Source organism: Eulemur rufifrons, chromosome 20 (assembly GCF_041146395.1).
Source record: "Eulemur rufifrons isolate Redbay chromosome 20, OSU_ERuf_1, whole genome shotgun sequence".
NCBI classification, from domain to species: domain Eukaryota; kingdom Metazoa; phylum Chordata; class Mammalia; order Primates; family Lemuridae; genus Eulemur; species Eulemur rufifrons.
In genome coordinates, this window is record NC_091002.1 from 23,425,001 (window position 1) to 23,444,852 (window position 19,852).

A 19,852-nucleotide genomic window follows, 5' to 3' on the forward strand; every position below is an offset into this window, starting at 1 on the left:
AAGACTCTTTGCTGTCTGTGAATACTCCCTGCCTGAGTCCCTGTTTCTAGAGTGTCAGGCTCAGATAGATTGTCATTTATCAAGGTGCCTGGTGTCCATTAAAATAAGGAATATACGCTGTAACCTGGCAGAAGGGACTGAGCATTGGCCTTTGGAAATGTCACCTTTAAAATAGCCGAGTGCAAAGTTAGAGAAACTGAAGACGTGCCCTCTGAAGTTGCATGTTTTTTTGTTTTCCTAGGAGTCTCACAAAAAATGTAAGGCATGCTATTTAAAAAAATTATTTTTATGACCTTTATTTTAAAGAGGGAAAAAAACATGTAAAAAAGTTGTATGTATCACTTTTGTAGCCAGATTGTTTTTAGTTCCATGGAGCAAAATTTTTTGTATTATATCCAGATTTTTGTTGAGTAAATTCATATACATATTTACAATGTTACACACACACTTTTGTTTTACTTTTATCACTTATTTCATATGAATCAGGTCTGACATTAGTCATATATTTATTTTCTTTAAATTTAATTTTAATTTTGGACATAGTTCAAGCATTTGGTAAGAATAAAAGAAATTCAAACATAAATTGAAAAATAAGGCTGGGAGCCTGTAGTCCCAACTACTCGGGAGGCTGAGGCAGGAGGATCACTTGAGCCCAGGAGTTTGAGGTTGCTGTGAGCTAGGCTGATGCCACAGCACTCTAGCCTGGGTGACAGAGTGAGACTCTGTCTCAAAAAAAAAAAAAAAAAGTCTTTCATTATCCTGCCCCACCTCTGCTTCATTCCTCTGGGGTTCCAGCCCTTCCTTTTTGTTGGACATCTAAGTTGTTTTCCATTATTTGCTACTATAAATAGAGACCATCACAAACAACATTTCTAATCTGTTGAAATATTTGGAGAGTTCTATTTTAGCTAGGTCTCTGAACTACTCTAGCTCTTTGAGTATATTGGTAATCCCTACAATAAAATTAGCTCAGTTAGAAATTCTGTAAGTTGTATTTCTGCATTTCACATTTGAACCACATAATATTAATAAAATTAGATATTTAATAAAATTAAGGAAGAAGTAATTCATTTTTTATTTTAGAAATAAAACAGTTGGGAAAATTCATAAGAGAAGAAATATGAATGACTCAAATATGTGAAAATATATTCAGTTCCATAGATACTTAATAAAGAAAACAAACTGGCCGGACGCGGTGGCTGATACCTATAATCCTAGCACTCTGGGAGGCCGAGGCGGGAGGATCATTTGAGCTCAGGAGTTCGAGACTAGCCTGAGCAAGAGTGAGACCCCGTCTCTACTAAAAATAGAAAGAAATTATATGGACAGCTAAAATATATATATAGAAAAATTAGCCGGGCATGGTGGCACATGCCTGTAGTCCCAGCTACTTGGGAGGCTGAGGCAGGAGGATTGCTTGAGCCCAGGAGTTTGAGGTTGCTGTGAGCTAGGCTGACACCATGGCACTCTAGCCTGGGCAACAGAGTGAGACTCTGTCTCAAAACAAACAAACAAACTGAAAGGACAAAGAAGTGGCTTTTTTTTTTTTTTTTTTTTTTTTTTGCCTTTTAGGTTGGTACAGATTTTAGAAGATAATTCTCAGTGCTGGCAAAGATTCTGTTAAACAGGCATTCTCCCACATGGCAAGTTGGCTTACAAATTTGTACAACCCTCTAAGGAAGTAGTTTGGCAGTAGTCTTAAAATGTTTGTAGTTTTATTAATTCTACTTTTTTTTTTTTTTGGAGACAAAGTCTCACTTTGTCCTGGGCTAGAGTGCAGTGGCATCATCACAGCTCACTGCAACCTCAAACTCCTGGGCTCAAGCAATCCTCCTGCCTTGGCCTCTCAGAGTGCTAGGATTACAGGTGTGAGCCACCTTGCGCAGCCCTTATTAATTCTGCTTTTAGAAACCTATCCTAAAGTAATGTAGAAGTATAGACACAGCTTTATGGTGCGAAGTTATTAATTATAGAATTATTCATAATTAGAAAAATCAGAAAATACTTTAAAATAGAGAGGAATAGTCAAGTAAAATATGGTTTACCCATATAGTGGGATATTGTACACATGATATTTAAAAATAATTGTAAATTATGTGAGGATACTTTTTTAAAGCAGAATATAAAATTATATGTTTTAATTAATCTCAATTATATTGAAACAACATCAAAAATAGGTAGAGAATAGATCCCAAAAAGGTAATACTTGTCTCTGTTCATAGGTGATTTTTATTTCCTTTTCATACCTGTTTTTTCTCCAAAGTTTCTTCAATGAGCACGTAGTTAAAATGAACTGAATTAACTTGATTGATAAGAAGTTAGGGACAGTAGAAGTTAACTTGGCAGTGCTGAGTGAGTGCCCACAGAAGGGAGTGGCCTTGTTTACTCTGTCCGCTTGCCTCCTTCTACTGCTCTCCCTTGGCTTCCTTTGTGGCACCTCAGGGTTGCCTGGGACACGCTGAGAGACACAGGCCGGGACAAGGCCCAGGCCATTGTATTGTGATGTCCTTATTGGAGTGTTGGCCAGGAAACGCAGGTCTTTGGGCAGGGTTGATGTTAGTTTAGTAGAGCAGCTTGAGCTTCCCTTTGAAGGCTGTTGCCTTGGTCAAAGGGTACTCTGCCTTTCAGTGACCTGATTAAGATACTCCATCCCTGTGAAGGAGTCTTCATTAGACTTTAAAAAAGGAAAACAAACAGATGTTAATAGATGCTCCTGCTTGTTCACTGTTGGTGTTTGTTAACAATGAGATATTCCTGACTAGAAATTCTTCTTGAAGTTTGCCACCTAAGGAATCTTCCAACTTTCCTTATTCCACCAGAGTCAGGACTTGCTTGCCAAGGAAAAAGGAGGATTAGTACTATCAGAAGGTAGTCAAGAGTGATTAAGAGCTCAGGCTGCTGTCATGTTAGACAGGTCTGCTGGCTAATCCCAGCTCTGCTGTTTCCTGGCTGCATCTCCTTGGGCAAGTCACCTAACCGTTCTAGGCCTCAGTTCTCTTATCTGTAGCATAGGGATTGAAGCTGTCTCTACCTTATAGAGTGAATGTAAAGAATGAGAGAGATAGCGAAAGGTATGGGAGCATGTTCTAAGTGCTCAGTAAATGGTGGTGCTGTTTGTTACTCTTAATAATACCCTCTTTTTTTAAAAGATCTTTCAGGATTGATAGGGTCTCCCTGAGCGTTCTGGGGAGGTCTGGGAAATTAGAATGAGAGGTTCTCTTCCTGGAGCCCAGCCGTGGAAGAACAATGGAAGAGTGACAGTCCTGAGCCCTGATGATTCCATCATTTACAGTTGAGGTTTCTGTAGGGGAAAGCCCTGCCAGTGGAGGGAGTCAGAGGGAACTCATAGACCCAAGGGAGAAGCAGCCTGGGATAGAGTTTGTCAGGTCAACCCAGCTTCAAAGCCTGCTCATTGCAATTACCAGCTCTGTAGCCTTGGGCAAATCATACAGCCTCAAGAGCCTCAGTTTAATCATAGAATATCTGCTGTGTAGACTTAGTAGAGGAATAAATAAAAAATATAAAGTGCTTAGTGTACTTCCTTAGCAGAATTCACTCAACAACTAGTTGCACTGCTTATTGTGATTTTTATGGTACAGCACAGATTGAGATCAAGAGGTTGGTACAGTGATACGGTTATAGAATGTGGTCTGGGTTTAAATCCTATTGCTACCATTCACTAGCTTTGAGACCCTGGGCAAATAACTACTCTGTCCTTTGGTTTCCTCATCTATAAAATGGGGATGATTATAGTATCTATTTCATGGAATTATTGGAGGGACTAAATGACTTAATACATGTACAGTGCTTACAGTCATGGTGAGAACAGAGTAGGTGCTCAATTAAGTTGTCTTCATTAACACGGATATGGGTGGATTGCTCTGAGAGAGCTGCCCTGTTAAAAGAGCACACTTGGCAAGGAATGTAATACGTTGGCCCTGCCCCCAGTGTCGCCTCCTCCTCCTGGGCAGTCTCACTTGTTGCCTCAGACCCTGGTGCAATTTCCTCTTCTGATAGTCCTGTGGGACTTTGGCCCTTTTGACCACATTCCAGTCTGTCCCACTGCCTGTCCTTGTACAGGTCACTGTCTATAACCCAGTCTCTGACTCTCTGCTTATTCCACTTGAAGTCCATATCCTGAACCAGTCCCTACAGCCCCATCTCATTACATTTCTGCTCTGTGCTGTAGGTCTGCCACCCACCCAAGCCCAGATCACTTCAAGGTGCGGTCCCTGGAGGCAAAGCGTTACCCCAGGTCTTGCTGAGGCTTGTTTGGCCCCCACCCTGACAAACAGAGAGTTGGAAAACATATTCAAAGCTAGATTTGGTAGATAATATAATTCCCTTGTACTACTACACCTAATGTGCATACACATTTGACTGATTTACTCTAATATTCCTATGATAAGGCCAAAGACCAAGGCTTGTACAGAAAACTGAGTATCTGAGCATCTGGGCTGCAGTAGCAGACAAATGGTAGATTATATCTTTTTTTTTTTTAATTTAATTTTTTTTTTTTTTTTTTTTGAGACAGAGTCTCACTCTGTTGCCCAGGCTAGAGTGCCGTAGCATCAGCCTAGCTCACAGCAACCTCAAACTCCTGGGCTCAAGTGATCCTACTGCCTCAGCCTCCTGAGTAGCTGGGACTACAGGCATGCGCCACCATGCCTGGCTAATGTTTTTAGTATATATTTTTAGTTGTCCAGCTAATTTCTTTCTGTTTTTTTAGTAGAGACGGGGTCTTGCTCTTGATCAGGCTGGTCTCGAACTCCTGAGCTCAAAAGATCTGCCCGTCTCGGCCTCCCAGAGTGCTAAGATTACAGGCGTGAGCCACTGTGCCCGGCTATATCATTTTTTGATAAAAGCTCATAGTCCTCTTGGCATACATAGTTGTTACTGGTTAGGCCTGTGGCCTTCTGGATCCTTGAGCGCAGCCTTTTGACTGAACCCAAATTTTACAGAACAAATCCTTTTAGTAAAGGGATTTGTTCTCTGAAGTTTGGATTTAGTCGAGGGGCTGCAGTTGGGGATCTGGAGGGTCACATGTGGCCTTGAGGATGCAGGTTCCTCACCCCTGCCCTAGCTCTTGCCACCTTGAGGCTGCCGTTTCAGGCATTATATCAGATGTCCTGTCTGTGCCTATAGATTAGGTAGATGTTTTTGGATAGTTGGTGCAAGCTAAACTCCGCATAATTTGACCCCTACCTGCTTGCTGAGACTTTTTATTTTTATTTATTTTTTTAGACTCCATGATAGAAACTTTTTAGATTGTAACTTTTTATGGAAATATAACATATATACAGAAAAATGTACAAACCACTAGTGTACAAGTAAATGAATTTTCACAAAATGTCAAGTAACCAGCACCCAGATTAAGAAACAGAATGGCAGCAGTGTCCATGGAGCTCCTTCATGTCCTTTTCCAGTCGCTCCTCCCAGCTCCTGCCCTGTTTTTGCCATGCTCATCACAGTGCCCACCCCACAGCCTCAGCACACCATTCTCTCCTGCCCTCCTGCCTGTGCACATGCCGTTTCCTTGGGCTGCCAGGCCTCGCCTACTCAGTTGTTCAAAACTCAGGTATCAGCTTCCCCTCATGGGCCAGCTCTACTTCCTTTATGCTTTTCTTCTGTATCTTGTAATTGTTTACTGGGAGCTCCCTGAGGACAGAGACTGAGTCACCAGTCTGCCTGGCACCCAGCACCTGCTTGGCATAGAGCAAACTTCAGAAATCCTTGCTTATTAATAGCGCAGTTTGTCTAAAATATTTGAAGTCACCTTTCACTTCCCTTTATCTTCTTTGACCCTGCCCCAAGCACTTATCATTCCTCCTCTGCCTTCCTGACCCATTCCTCTTGCCCCGTCTAGCTTTTTCAAAACGTGTTAGCCTTTTCTGAGTCTCTTGTGTGCTTCTGTCCTCCCCCTCCCTTTGCTCAGGCTGTGCGTGTGTGCTGTCCACACCTGTCCCACATCCCACACCCAGACTCCCCACGTGCCAGCCCACTGAGTGTTGCAGCACCATGTTTTTGCCCCCAGATTTCAGGCCGCAGCCATCCGATGGCTTCTTCCACAGAGAGCATTCTCTGTGCTCAGCCCCCTGCCACAGCCCTCAGCTGCTATTCTGCAGGCTGTGTTGTTTTATTCAAGAGCCAGATTTATTTTGTCCTTTGCCTGTATTTCATTACCCTGTGTTTTACACTTCATGGGTTTTTCTTCCTCAAGAGCATTGGTTTTTTTTGTTTTGTTTTTTAATTTTTTTTAGTTGTCTGGCTAATTTCTTTTTATTTTTAGTAGAGATGGGGTCTTGCTCTTGCTCAGGCTGATCTCCAACTGCTGACCTCAAGCGATCTTCCCGCCTCAGCCTCCCAGAGTGCTAGGATTACGGGTGTGAACCACCACGGCTGGAGTGCAGTGGTGCCATCATAGCTCACCGCAACCTCGAACTCCTGGGCTTACGTGATCCTTCCACCTCCTTCTCTTGAATGGCTGGGACTATCGGTATGGGCCACCATGCCTGGCTATTTTATTTTAGTTTTTCAGAGAGAGGGGCCTTGCTGTGTTGCTCAGGCTAATCTCAAGAACGCCTGGCCTCAAGTGATTCTCCTGCCTCAGCCTCCCAAAGTGCTGGGATTACAGGACTGAGCCACCGTGCCTGGCAATATGCTTGCATTTTTAAAAAGGATTTCGTATGGATCACTGAACGATTTTTATTCATTTATTCATCCATCCATCACACGTGCCAGGCACTGTGCTAGGTGCTGGAGAGTCAAAGTTAAGAGAACTTTATTGCCCTAGAGAAACTCACAAACAAATAAGGAGAGAGAGAGAGAGAGAAACATTAGCAAATTATTATAAGATAGTATCAGTATTGAATGAGATGAGGCTTATTAATACAGGCATTAAGAGAATGGGCACTGAAGTCAGCTATGTGGTTTTGGTTACATAAACTTTCTGTTTCTGTGCCTTGCTGTCTTCAACTGTAAAATGGGTAGAATGTGTGATTTTTTTTTTTTTTCCTCAGTAAGCTGTTAGAAGAAAATAAACAGAAAAATAGAGCTTTTACAAGGTTGTGATGTTTCTTTAGGGCCTTTCTGAATCAGGCACTTCTTAGAGTGAGACTCTGTCTCTAAAAAAGAAATTAAAAGAAAAAAAAAGTTCTTTTCAGTTCTTTCCCTGTCTTCGCCCATTTCCCAGAGATGCAGAGGATATAGTTAGTCCTGGCACCCAAACAGCGATGGAGAAATGTCAGCTATGATCACTGTTGTTATCACCTCTGCCTGGGCTCGTAGAGAAAGTGACCTTTCAACTGGCCATTGAAGGAGGGCAGGGAAAGATGGCCTAGGCAGAGAGAAGATCCTGAGAACAGACACAGAGGAATGAGAGGGCATGTGATGTTTGCAGAAATTGGGAGTGGTCCCGTGTAGCTGAAGGACCGTGTATGTGTGGAAGAGTGGTGAGAGGCAAAGCTGGAGAAACAACACCCAGAGGGTGAAGGGTCTTGTTTGCTGTCGGAGTTTGGACTTAACCCAGTAGATGAAATGGAAACATCAGCAGTCTTTAAAGATGGGTTTGTCACAGTCTCCACTGTGTTTTAGAAGGATCTTTTGGTGCTTCTGTGGAGCATGGACTAGATGGGAGGGGATTAGGGAGACTCTTAAGGAGGAGAAGAGGCTGCTAAAAACTCCTGGTGAGAGATGATGAGCGAGAACTGGAGTGACGAATGCTCCAGAGGGAGATCAGCAGGGCTTGGTGGAAGGGAGGAAAGTGGGAGCCAGAGAGGCAAGGACAGCCAGGGTACGTGGCTGGATGTTGATGCCACTTACTGACAGAATAGCAGGAGGAACCGATTTTTCCTTCCTAAAGATTTCACCCAAGGAAGCAACACTGCTTCTTCTTGATCCTAGGAGCAAGTACTCTAAAACTCACAAGTCCGTTCTACTAGGCTAGGAGCCTCTTCTTCTCTCTTGGGCCTTACAAATAGCCGTTCCAGACAAGCCATTATTGATCTCAGGCAATTAGGGCAGGAGATGGCTGTGTTTATCCCTGGTGTCTCCTAGGGGAGAGAGAAGTGAAAGTCATGTGTGTGTTTTCACCACATTTGTAAGAATGGATGGAGTTGGAGCATTAGCCTCCCTCTTCCTTTCTCCCACCCCTAAGTCTGTAGAGGACCGTGTTAAAATTAAAAAGTTCTTTTCAAGCCAGGTGTGGTGGCACACACTTGTAGTCTCAGCTACTTGGGAGACTGAGGTGGGAGGATTGCTTGAGCCCAGGAGTTTGAGGCTGCAGTGAGCTCTGATCACGTCACTGTACTCCAGCCTGGGTGATAGAGTGAGACCCTGTCTCTAAAAAAATTTTTTTTAAGTTCTTTCCTTGTCTTAGCCAGTTTCCCACAAAATGTCATTCAGATTTTTAGCTGAGTCAGGGAATCAATCCTGAGCCCACCGCAGCTGTTGGGCTCTAGAACAGCACGTTTCCCACTACTGCCGTCTCCCTGTCTCAGAGTGGCCTGATTCTGGTTCTAGCGTCTGTGGCCCAACAGGTGTGTGTGGACCTCTGCTGGTGTCATGGCCTAGCTGGGCATGGTCCTGTCCCTGCTCAGTCATATTTCTGAGTATCCTGGATACAGGACCTCATACCTGGCACTACATGGCGAGACAGATCCACCCCATAGAATTCTGTCGTTTGTCTTTTACTTCCAGCTTCCTCCTTTCTCTGCCTTCCTTCCACTTCCTGTCAGCCAGGATTATTCTAGCTGGTGAGTTTCCTTGGTTTGAAGGATGGAGCACATAAAGTTCTTCTTTCTCCATTCCCTCTTCTAGGAAGTCATCCCATTCCTAACCCTCCCTCTTCCAAGGTGGCTCTTAGATTTCAAGTATATAGACTACGTTGGTAGGCAAAAGATCCTGTGGGTCATTTCCTCCTGTTTGTCTCCGGAGCTGGATTGGGAGAAGGGTAAAACTCCTCAGACTGAATGGAGTGACTAGTTCCTGCTTTTATGAGACACCATTGAGAAAGGGGATGTCTGTTATTTTCAGTAAATAGTTGACCCCACACCAATGAGAGTGACCATAGGTGTCATTTTATGAAACATTATCATTATAAGACACCTGTGGGGCTTTGTATAATACATTGGACCATCAGTTGTACCCTACAGATTTCTGGGCCTCTTAGAAATCCCTGTTTTAGGCTGGGCGCGGTAGCTCATGCCTGTAATCCTAGCAGTCTGGGAGGCCGAGGCCAGCGGATCCTTTGAGCTCAGGAGTTTGAGACCAGCCTGAGCAAGAGTGAGGCCCCGTCTCTACTAAAAAAATAGAAAGAAATTAGCTGGACAACTAAAAATATATATGTAAAAAAAATTAGCCGGGCATGGTGGCGCATGTCTGTAGTCCCAGCTACTCGGGAGGCTGAGGCAGGAAGGATTGCTTGAGCCCAGGAGTTTGAGGTTGCTGTGAGCTGGGCTGACGTCACGGCTCTCTAGCCCGGGCAACAGAGTGAGACTCTGTCTCAAAAAAAAAAAAAAAAAGAAAAGAAAGAAATCCCTGTTTTAAACTAGGGCTCTCTACCTTTAGTTTTAGGGCACCCTGTCGTGTTAAACCATCTGAAAGGGTATACCTTTTTTTTTTTTTTTTTTTTTTTAAGAAATCATTTTTTTCCCCTAATGACAAAAACAAAGCATGTTCATTTTAGAAAGTTTAGAAAATATAGAGAAGCAAAAATGAAAAGTCATGCGTAATCCCACTACCCAGAGATAACTATCACTGGGAACTTTGTGGCCTAGGCTCTTAGGCTTTTAAAAAATGTTTGTACATGTTTTTTAAAAAGATTATAATATATATCTCTTTTATAACCTTCACTTAGTAGATTAATATAAACATCTTTCCATGTCATTGTAAATTCTTTTATAGCATCATGTTTAATGATCCTGCAGTAGTCCATTTTATGAGGGAAATTAGGACATTATTAGTAAAATTAACATACTTCAGTTTGAAAAAAATAAGAAACACATCACCTGAAGATTACACATAAGGAAGGGGTGTTGTAAAGAATGATGGGTGTTGCAACATTCGCAGGGATAGGTTTCACAGCTCTGAATAGCATAAGCAATAATTGCAGGTTTAGTAAATTGGTACATTAGCAAGGACATGGATGTTAATAGACTCTGATCCTTCTATACTGGAGAGATCAAGTCTATTAACATCCCTGGGCTGGACTTTTGTAAAATCTCTCTGGGTCTGAAAATTTTACAAGGGATATGCCTCTAGTATCTCAGGTTGCTAAAGGTAGATGGTTTTTCACTTTCTGGGTTTCGTCAGAAACCAAGCCAAAAAGCTCTCACTCTATGTGAATTTGCACAGCACCTTGTGTACCAGGAGGTGATTATTTGAGCAGTTATGGAAAATTTCGTGTTGATAGGGACTCACTGAGTCTAATCGTGATTGATGAGGCTGGATTATTCCATACATTTATTTCTTTTCACAGGCAGTGCTTTCCTCAGTGCTATTTTTCTTGCCTTAGCAACATACCAGTCTCTGTACCCTCTCACCTTATTTGTCCCAGGACTCCTCTATCTCCTCCAGGTAAGCACTTGCTGGTCAGAAGCCAGCCCCCAAATGACATTTACTACATGGCCTGGTCCCTGCTTGGGGGAAGGAAGGGTGTGGGTCAATAAAGGCAATGGGACTATTTGCTTCTACTTGAAAGCACAAACACAAAGTAACTTGACTAACTTTAAACAAAGTGGACCTAATAATCATTAAGTTCTAATGACAGTAGTGCCCCACCCCATATCTGCAGGGCATATGTTCTAAGACCCCTACTGGATGCCTGAAACCTTATATAGTACCAGACCCTATGTATACTATGTTTTTTCCATCTGATAACTAAGACAACTATGTGACTAACGGGTGGGATATGCTGGATAAAGGGGTGATTCATGTCCCAGGTGGGACAGAGTGGGACAGAATGAGACATTATCATGTTACTGACAATGGCATGCATTTAAAACTTATGAATTGTTTATTTTTGGAATTTTTCATTTGATATTTCAGACCATGGCTGATAGTGGGTAACTGAAACAGTGGAAAGTGAAACCTTGGATAAGGGGGGAACTACCTGATGATTTGCATATCATTGCAAATGTATAAGTACATTTTACTTTATATATTAGTATTTAGGATCTACCAAGCATTTTGCATTTTTCTTTTTTTATCTAATGTATATAGACCCCTCTGAGCACATTTCTTTAATTTTTCTTTAGAATAACATTCCTCTTGTAAGATCCTTATAGGACTTAAATGTAGTGGGTGTACCTGATGCAATGCTTGGAACATAGTGGGTGATCAATAAATATTAATTAAAAAATACAAATTACTGACTTTTACTGAGAACATACTACATGTCAGGCACTATGCTAAGCACGCGATAGACATCATCTCATTTCACCTCATGAGAACTTTCTGGTGTGAAGTAGGTCATATTATTAGCCATACATTAGTCTAGTATTAGCCATATTAGACACATGAATTGAAACTGGAATGTTTGGAGGTTAAGTCACTTAAGGTCACATGATCAGCAAATGACAGTGCTGAGATATAACTCGGGCAGTCCATATGTTCACAATGTCAGGTTCATTAAAAACAAAGAAATATAAAACAAAACAAAATTCAGACGGTCTGATGCCAGAGCCTGCTCTATAACCATCTCTTCTGCTCAAATAAGAACAATACACGTTTCCTCAAGAGCAAGTAACTGCTTGCAGGCCCCACATGCTCCAAATCCATTCTTAGAAGTGTTTCTTGAAAGTGTACAGGTAGCAGTGCCAGGATTCAAACTCAGAAATGTCTAATTTCAGAGCCCTTCTTAATCACAAACACTGCTGCTAAATGAATACCTCTATTTATGTATTTTATTTTTTTACTAAAAAATTTTTTTTCCTCCCACCCCCTTTCTCTATTTATTGAAATAGGCCACATACTTGTCATTTTAAGTGACTCCATAACACATCATTGTGTTGATGTATACAATGATACCTGGATAGCTTGGTCTTTCTCTTACTTGGGGAATTTCAGATGTGGCTTAGTTGTCACTAAGATAAATAGTATTTCCTTAAGGTATGTTCCTTCAGCTGAATCATTGGACCCAAGGATGTGAAAGGTTTTGTAGTTCTTGTTATGCAGTTATACCAGATTGTTCACCCAGAAAGCCTAAGCCAATTCACAGTGCCACCATCAGTATCTAAAGAGAAGTGAACCACTTACCTCCCAGTCTGCCAGCACTGGCTTTTCAAGTTTGATTTATGATTCCCAGTTCAATAGATGTGACAACATACTGTGAAGTTCTTTTGTTTTGATTTTCATTTTGTATTCTTGTTGAATCTAAGCTTTTTTTTTTTTGGAGACAAGAGTCTTGTTCTGTTGCCCGGGCTAGAGTCCTGTGGCGTCAGCCTCGCTCACAGCAACCTCAAACTCCTGGGCTCAAGGGATCCTACTGCCTCAGCCTCTCGAGTAGCTGGGACTACATGCATGTGCCACCATGCCTGGCTAATTTTTTTCTATATATATATTTTTAACTGTCCATATAATTTCTTTCTATTTTTAGTAGAGACGGGGTCTCGCTCTTGCTCAGGCTGGTTTCGAACTCCTGAGTTCAAACGATCCGCCCGCCTCGGCCTCCCAGAGTGCTAGGATTATGGCGTGAGCCACCTCGCCCAGCCCACATCTGCTTTTGACATTCTATTTTTCTCAGAATTTTTCAAGCCCTCCCTAGGCACAAACTTCCCTCTTGGAAAGGTTGTATAACATAGTATGTAAGAGCACAGCTTGACTGGGGCATCTTGTTCAGACAGAAAGCAAAGTAGTCCTCAAAGACTACTAAATAGGACTAAGTCAGAAAAACACTGGAACCGCTGAAAGTGGCTCATCCTGGCCAAATTTGAGATATATTTTGAGCATCAAAAGAATGACGACTATAAGTAATTATAAAATGTTGAATAAGTAAAGTTCCATGTGTCCATTGTGATGTTCAGGAAAGGGGCAAGGAGAGAAATAAAATACATATGCCACCATTAGATGTGGCTATTTTACCAATTTCTTCCTCTGAAAATTAATAATTAAAGGGCAAGAACTAAGCAGTTACTCTGCCTTTTAGAAAGGAACCATAGTTTCCCCCCGTTTGTTAAGGAAAGCTCTTCTTTACAGAAGAATACCAGCTTATAAATATAGAAAGAATGATATCACCAGTGAAATTTTTATTGAATCTAGCAAAAATCATCAATGGATGCTAAAATCATTAGGTGAATGGTTTTTGGAGAACAGTATGTTTGCATTTGCATTGTACCAAAATGTTACTCTCCACTCCCTACCCTCTAAATTATTTGTTAATAGCAAAGGGAAAAATACATCTCTACAAAAGAGTGTTTTGGTAGTTAACACCTTAACTAAGTAATCCAACTCACATCACTTGTAGTGGAACAACCGGAGATGATGTGCTTCTTGGAGTGATGCAGTAGAGAAAGTACGCGGTATCAATTCTGAAGTATTCTTACCCAAAAAGTCTTAATTAAGCCTTTAGATCTGACTTCTGGTTTTTAGGAAATAAAAGGACAGAGAAACAAATTAAGTGACACCACAGGGAAACAAGACAAACCAGAATGTACGACACTCTGTCTGACAACTGGTTTGGTTCTCTTCGAAAGGTCAATGCCATGAAAAAGAAAAAGCAAGAGAACTGTTTTGGACTAAGGAGACCAATAACTGAATGTAATGGGAGTGTCCTTTTTTCTTTTTTTTTTTCCTTTTTTTTTTGTGATAATAGTACTGTGGTATGCAGGAGAACGTCCTTATTTTGGGGAGCTATATGCAGAAGTGTTTTAGGGAGAAGTTGTCATGATGTGTTCAACTTTTAAATAGTTCAACAAAGATAAGTTTATGCACATAGATAAAAAATAGGGTGAGGTGTTAATATTTAATCTAGGTGGCAGATATGTGGTTGATCGTATTATTGTTTTAACTTTTCTGCATGTTTGAAAAATTTTATAATAAAAAAGAGGGAAATAGAATATAGACTCTGATGTTTTGTTTTGGATACTTACTAGCTCTATGGCCCTGGGCGAGTGAGTATTTAACTTTTCTCTGGCTCAGTTTCCTCATTTATAAAATGGGGATAATATAATAGTACCTATTGCAAAATGATAATACATGTCTAATTTTTAGAATAATCTATTAAGAGCTCAATAGATATTAGCTGTGGTTGTTCGTATTCAAATGTTCATAGAAAGAACATGGTCACCAGCCTGTAAGTATGTGGGAAGATGAGGGGAAAAGAAAATAAGTCATTTTTTGGAGTCAGAGGAACTATAAGTTAGTTTGTACTTCTTCCTTTGACACTATAAACCTGTATCCATTGTGCCAGTGGAATTTCTAGAGAGTGCTAGTGTCTCATCAGTGCCAGAGGCAAAGCTATTCTCCTCCTCCCTTCATGAGACACAGGATCAAAGGCAGGGGATGCTGCATCTGGCTCCCTGGTGAGTCACTTATGAGAATGGTAGTTTAAGCCCATCTGGTTCCCTCCCCCAACTCTACTCTTCCTCTGACCTTGGCTTAGAGCCTAGTTTCCAAATTAGAATTTAAAATGTTATGATCTGATAGCATGCAGAATAAATTAGAGCGCCCTAACGTGCACAGGATCAAGAGGTTCCAGGGAGGGATAGCCAAGTGCGGAGGACGCTGTGAGACCTAGGGAGTCTTGCTGAAGGGCTCATGGTGCAGTCCGGGAAGTTTCTAGTTCACTCCCTCCTTTTGCTTGGGATTCCTAAAGCCTTGGACCCTCTTGGGTGGTTTGAGGTCCTTATTTTCTTTCAAAGACAGTAACAGACAATAGGGGAAAATACCTTTTAGTTTTGCTTTAATCCTATCTGACCCTCTCCTGTCTTTGAACTGAAAAGGTTCATCCTGTGGTTTCTATACTTTCTGGGGCTTGGGTCAGGTCACATGATACTAGCTCGCATCAAAAGAGCCAAACCCAATCAGGTCTTTCTTGATAACTGGGTCCTTCCCCAGGCCTTCTCTGGGGCTGTATTTAGAGTTTTCATACCTTATGCTTTTTTCCCCAGCACCTTTTATCTCTGCTGCTTCAGGTGGTTGCCAGGCAGAGGTGGCAGTGCTGTTAGCTTGCTTTCTTTTTGGAACACGTAAAAATGAGGGTAAGAGCTTGATCAAGCATTTTCAATAAACTTTTCCTCTGGTTTTTTTGCCTCTAATATACCTGTCAGGCAAAATAATATCTCCAGGGTCTCTTCTTGAGATTCTAAGAGCTTAGATGTAAAAACTTTTGTTAGTTTCCAACTCCCTTTAAGAGTTTATTCCTCTGGGAGGCCGAGGCGGGTGGATGGTTTGAGCTCAGGAGTTTGAGACCAGCCTGAGCAAGAGCCAGACCCCGTCTCTACTAAAAAAGTAGAAAGAAATTATATGGACAGCTAAAAATATATATAGAAAAATTAGCTGGGCATAGTGTCACATGCCTGTAGTCCCAGCTACTCAGGAGGCTGAGGCAGGAGGATTGCTTGAGCCCAGGAGTTTGAGGTTGCTGTGAGCTAGGCTGATGCCACGGCACTCTAGCCTGGGCAACACAGTGAGACTCTGTCTAAAAAAAAAAAAAAAAAAAAAAAAAAAAGTTTATTCCTTTTAAGAGTTTATTCTGACTTTTTCCCTTTAACACCATGTCCTAAAAAGAAAATGATTTCTGCATTGATAATGCTTTTCTCCCTAATATTTTAGAGAGTTAGGGAGAGGGAGATAATTATAAATTTCTCCCCTTTCTTATTATAGTTTGACTTTTTCTGAAGTAGTCTGAGAATTATTTTACTTTACCGAATATTTTTATATATTTAGCAACAATGTGACTTCTGGGATATTATAACCGCTAGTTAAATTTTTCAGGTTGAGGGTGCACATAACCCGTGGATCAAATCTGGCCCACAGATATTTTATTTGACTCTGGCGTTTAAGTTTTTAAAAAATTAGTTGTCACTATTTTAAAAATTCTTGTGAAAAATTTGTATTTCTGGCTGCTTTTGAAGAATTGGAAGATCTGTGCCCTTTAGACAGAGCATACCCTCTGCAGTTTACCACAATCCCTGTTTCATCTCTACACACTTCACTCATTTGTTACCTGGCTGGCCCCTGTAGGTATTTGAGAGAGAGAGTGTGTGTGTGTATGTGTGTGTCTCCACTAAAAAGTCTAGGAACAATGACCAACCCTGTGTGAATGAACATTCTTAGTGCCCAAATTGTGATCTTGAAATACCGTTTACCCATTAAAAGAAACTGGGCTTTCTTAGAGAAATGGCTAACTCTAGGTTTTAGGGCAGAAAATGTACATTATGATCCTGGAATGTTGTGATACCAGATAACAAGGAAGATATCAAAGGCTCATCTCAAAAGGATGCAGGATCCAACTTGAAGAGTTGGATGGATAATTTGAGCTTCAATAGGATAAGAATTGCAATAGATTTAAATACTCATAAATGTATTTATATCCAGGCTTTCATAATGATACTAACAAAGGAAACCTAATTGGTTAAATTAGGAGAATTGACAGGAAACCAATTTATTATCTTGAAAACTAGATAGATAAAGAAAAAATTAAGTATTAAATATTTGTCCTGCCTTTCCTGTACTACTAGGTAACCATATACTAGGTGAGGGGAAATGTCTCTTTATAAAATTATTCCAGCTTATAAATAAAAACAAAAAGGATTGCATCCTTTTTTTTTTTTCCCCCCCAGACAAAGTCTTACTGTATTGCCCGGGCTGGAGTGCAGTGGTGTCAGCCTAGCTCACAGCAACCTCAAACTCCTGAGCTCAAGTAATCCTTCTGCCTCAGCCTCCTGAGTAGGTGGGACTACAGGCATGCGCCATGACGCTCAGCTAATTTTTCTATTTCTAGCAGAGACAGGGTCTCACTCTTGCTCAGGCTAATCTCGAACTCCTGACCTCAAACAATCCGCTGGTCTCATCCTCCCAGAATGCTGGATTACAGGTGTGAGCCACCACACCCAGCCAGATAGCATCATTTTGCAACCTCTATTGATCTAGGCATTGAGCATCAATCACTACTAACTTCAAAAACAAACAAAAATCATGCCTCCTTACGAAAGAACATACCACTACCAAAGTTTTGCCGAAGTTTGCCAAAATCTGAAATTAATCAAGCCTCTGGGTACAGCTGCAATTTGTAAGAAATACTGAAGACTAGGTATATAATTAGAAAACTCAGATTATGGGATGTTCCATAGGTTAAATATCCTGGATTCTTCAACATATGAATTGTGAGGGCTGGGCATGGTGGCTCACACCTGTAATCCTAGCACTCTGAGACGCTAAGGCAGGAGGATCGCTTGAGCTCAGGAGTTGAGACCAGCCTGAGAAAGAGCAAGACCCTGTCTCTACTAAAAAAATAGAAAACTTAGCTGGGCATTGTGATGTGCACCTGTAGTCTCAGCTACTCAGGAGGCTGAGGCAAGAGGATCACTTGAGCCTAGGAGCTTGAGGTTGCAGTGAGCTACAGTGACATCACTGCACTCTACCCAGGGTGACAGAGTGAGACTTTGTCTCAAAAAAAAAGAAAAAAAATATATGAATTGTAAAAGAAAAAAAAAGACATGGGTAGGAGTAGGGTGGAGTGGAGGAGCTGTAAATAAGAGTATTAAAAATTGTATCGAAATTTCAAAAAATTTTTAATTATGGGTACATAATAGTTGTATACCTTTATAGGATATATATGATGTTTTGATACAGGCATACAATGTGAATTAATTAAATCAAGGTAATTGGGGTATCCATCACCTCAGGCATTTATCATTTCTTTGTGTTAGGAGTGCTCTAATTCCACTCTTTCCATTATTTTATTTATTTTATTTATTTTTTATGGAATCAATTTTTGCATTTTTATTAAAGTTTACAGAAAGCTGTTCAGAACCCAGACTTACTGCTCTCTAAATTCTAAATCATCCAAATGCTGTTGTGTGTAAGAATGTGCTTGCACACAGATGGGTGCCTAAAGAGCCATATTCCCCTATGACAACTGGTCCTATGAATTCTTTTTTTTTTAATTAATTAATTTTTTTTTATTATTTCAGCATATTGTGGAGGTACAAAAGTTTAAGTTACATATATTGCTCTTGCTCTCCCACCCCCGAGTCAGAGCTTCAAATGTGTCCATCCCCTAGACAGTGCACATTGCACCCATTATGTATGTATACACCCATCCCCTCCCCCACCCACATCTGCCCGACACCGGATCAATGTTATTCCTAAATGTGCTCTTAGGTGATGATCAGTGAAACCAATTTGATGGTGAGTACATGTGGTGCTTATTTTTCCATTCTTGGAATACTTCACTTAGGAGAATGGGTTCCAACTCTTTGCAGGAAAATACAAGAGGTGCTATATCACCATTGTTTCTTATAGCTGAGTAGTACTCCACGGTATACATATACCACATTTTATTAATCCACTCATGTATTGATTCTTTCCATTATTTTAAAGTATACTCATATTGTTGATTATCGTCACTTTGTTGTGCTCTCAGATATTTATTGTTCATTCTATCTAGCTATCTAACTATATTTTTGCACCCGTTAACCATCCCTACTTTATCCCCCACTCCCTGCTACCCTTCCCAGACTCTGGTAACCATCATTCTACTCTCTATCTCTATGAGATCAATTGTTTTTAATATTCAGCTCCTACATATTAGTGAGAATATGTGAGATTTGTCTTTCTGTGTTTGGCTTATTTCATTTAATGTAATGTTCCACATGTCCATCCATGTTATTGCAAATGGAAGGATTTCATCTTTTTTGTGGCTGTATGATATTCTATTGTGTATATGTACCACAATTTCTTTATCCATTCATGTATTGATGGACACTTAGGTTGATTCCAGATCTTGGCTATTATGAATAGTGCTGCAGTAAACATGGGTGTGCAGGTATCTTTTCAATATATTGAATTCCCTTCCTTTGGATGTATACCCAGCAGTGAGATTGCTGGGTCATATGGTAGTTCTAATTTTAGTTCTTCAAGGAACCTCCATATTGTTCTAGTGGTTGCACTAATTTACATTCCCACCAGCAGTGTACACAAGGGTTCCCCTTTCTTTTTTTTTTTTTTTTTTGCCATAAATCTTTATGATTTATTGAGTTTACCAAAAATAATCAATTATTATACACACCTATTTGCTGCCAAATGACATATTAAACTCTTTGTCATCTGAGACTCCTAAGACCCTGACAAGTCAGTCTTCTCCCCTGTATATTTTGCTTCAATCTCTTTGGAATACTTTAAACAAGGAGTTATCCAGCTGTTGATTAAACACTTCCCATGGAAGGGAACTCACTTTCTCGGAAGACAACCCCTCCCATTGATAGACGTTGGTAGTTGATGGAAAGTATTTCCCTAATTCAAGCTGGGATCCGTCTAAGGGTTCCCCTTTCTTCATGTCCTCGCCACCATTCATTATTGCCTGTCTTTTTGATAAAAGCCATTTAGCTGGGATGAAGTGATATCTCATTGTGGTTTTGATGTGCATTTCTCTAATGATGTTGAGCATTTTTTCATATACCTGTTGGCCACGTGAATGTCATCTTTTAAGAAATGTCTATTCAGATCCTTTGCCCAGGTTTTATATTTTATTTTTATTTATTTATTTTTTTGAGATGGAGTCTCACTCTGTTACCCAGGGTAGAGTGCCATGGTGTCAGCCTAGCTCACAGCAACCTCAAACTCCTGGGCTAAAGCAATCCTACTGCCTCAGCCTCCCGAGTAGCTGGGACTACAGGCATGTGCCACCATG

The 19,852-nt window shown here is 40.8% G+C and overlaps 1 protein-coding gene across 1 annotated transcript in view; it reads left to right on the top strand.

Moving 5' to 3' along the window:
- PIGU (phosphatidylinositol glycan anchor biosynthesis class U) overlaps positions 1–19,852 on the top strand; it is a 94,880-nt gene that overhangs the window by 42,300 nt on the left and 32,728 nt on the right. Inside the window, exon 7 of the mRNA XM_069495708.1 lies at positions 10,478–10,575. Coding sequence (XP_069351809.1) covers positions 10,478–10,575 — 98 coding nt within the window. The remainder of the gene's footprint in view (positions 1–10,477; positions 10,576–19,852) is intronic.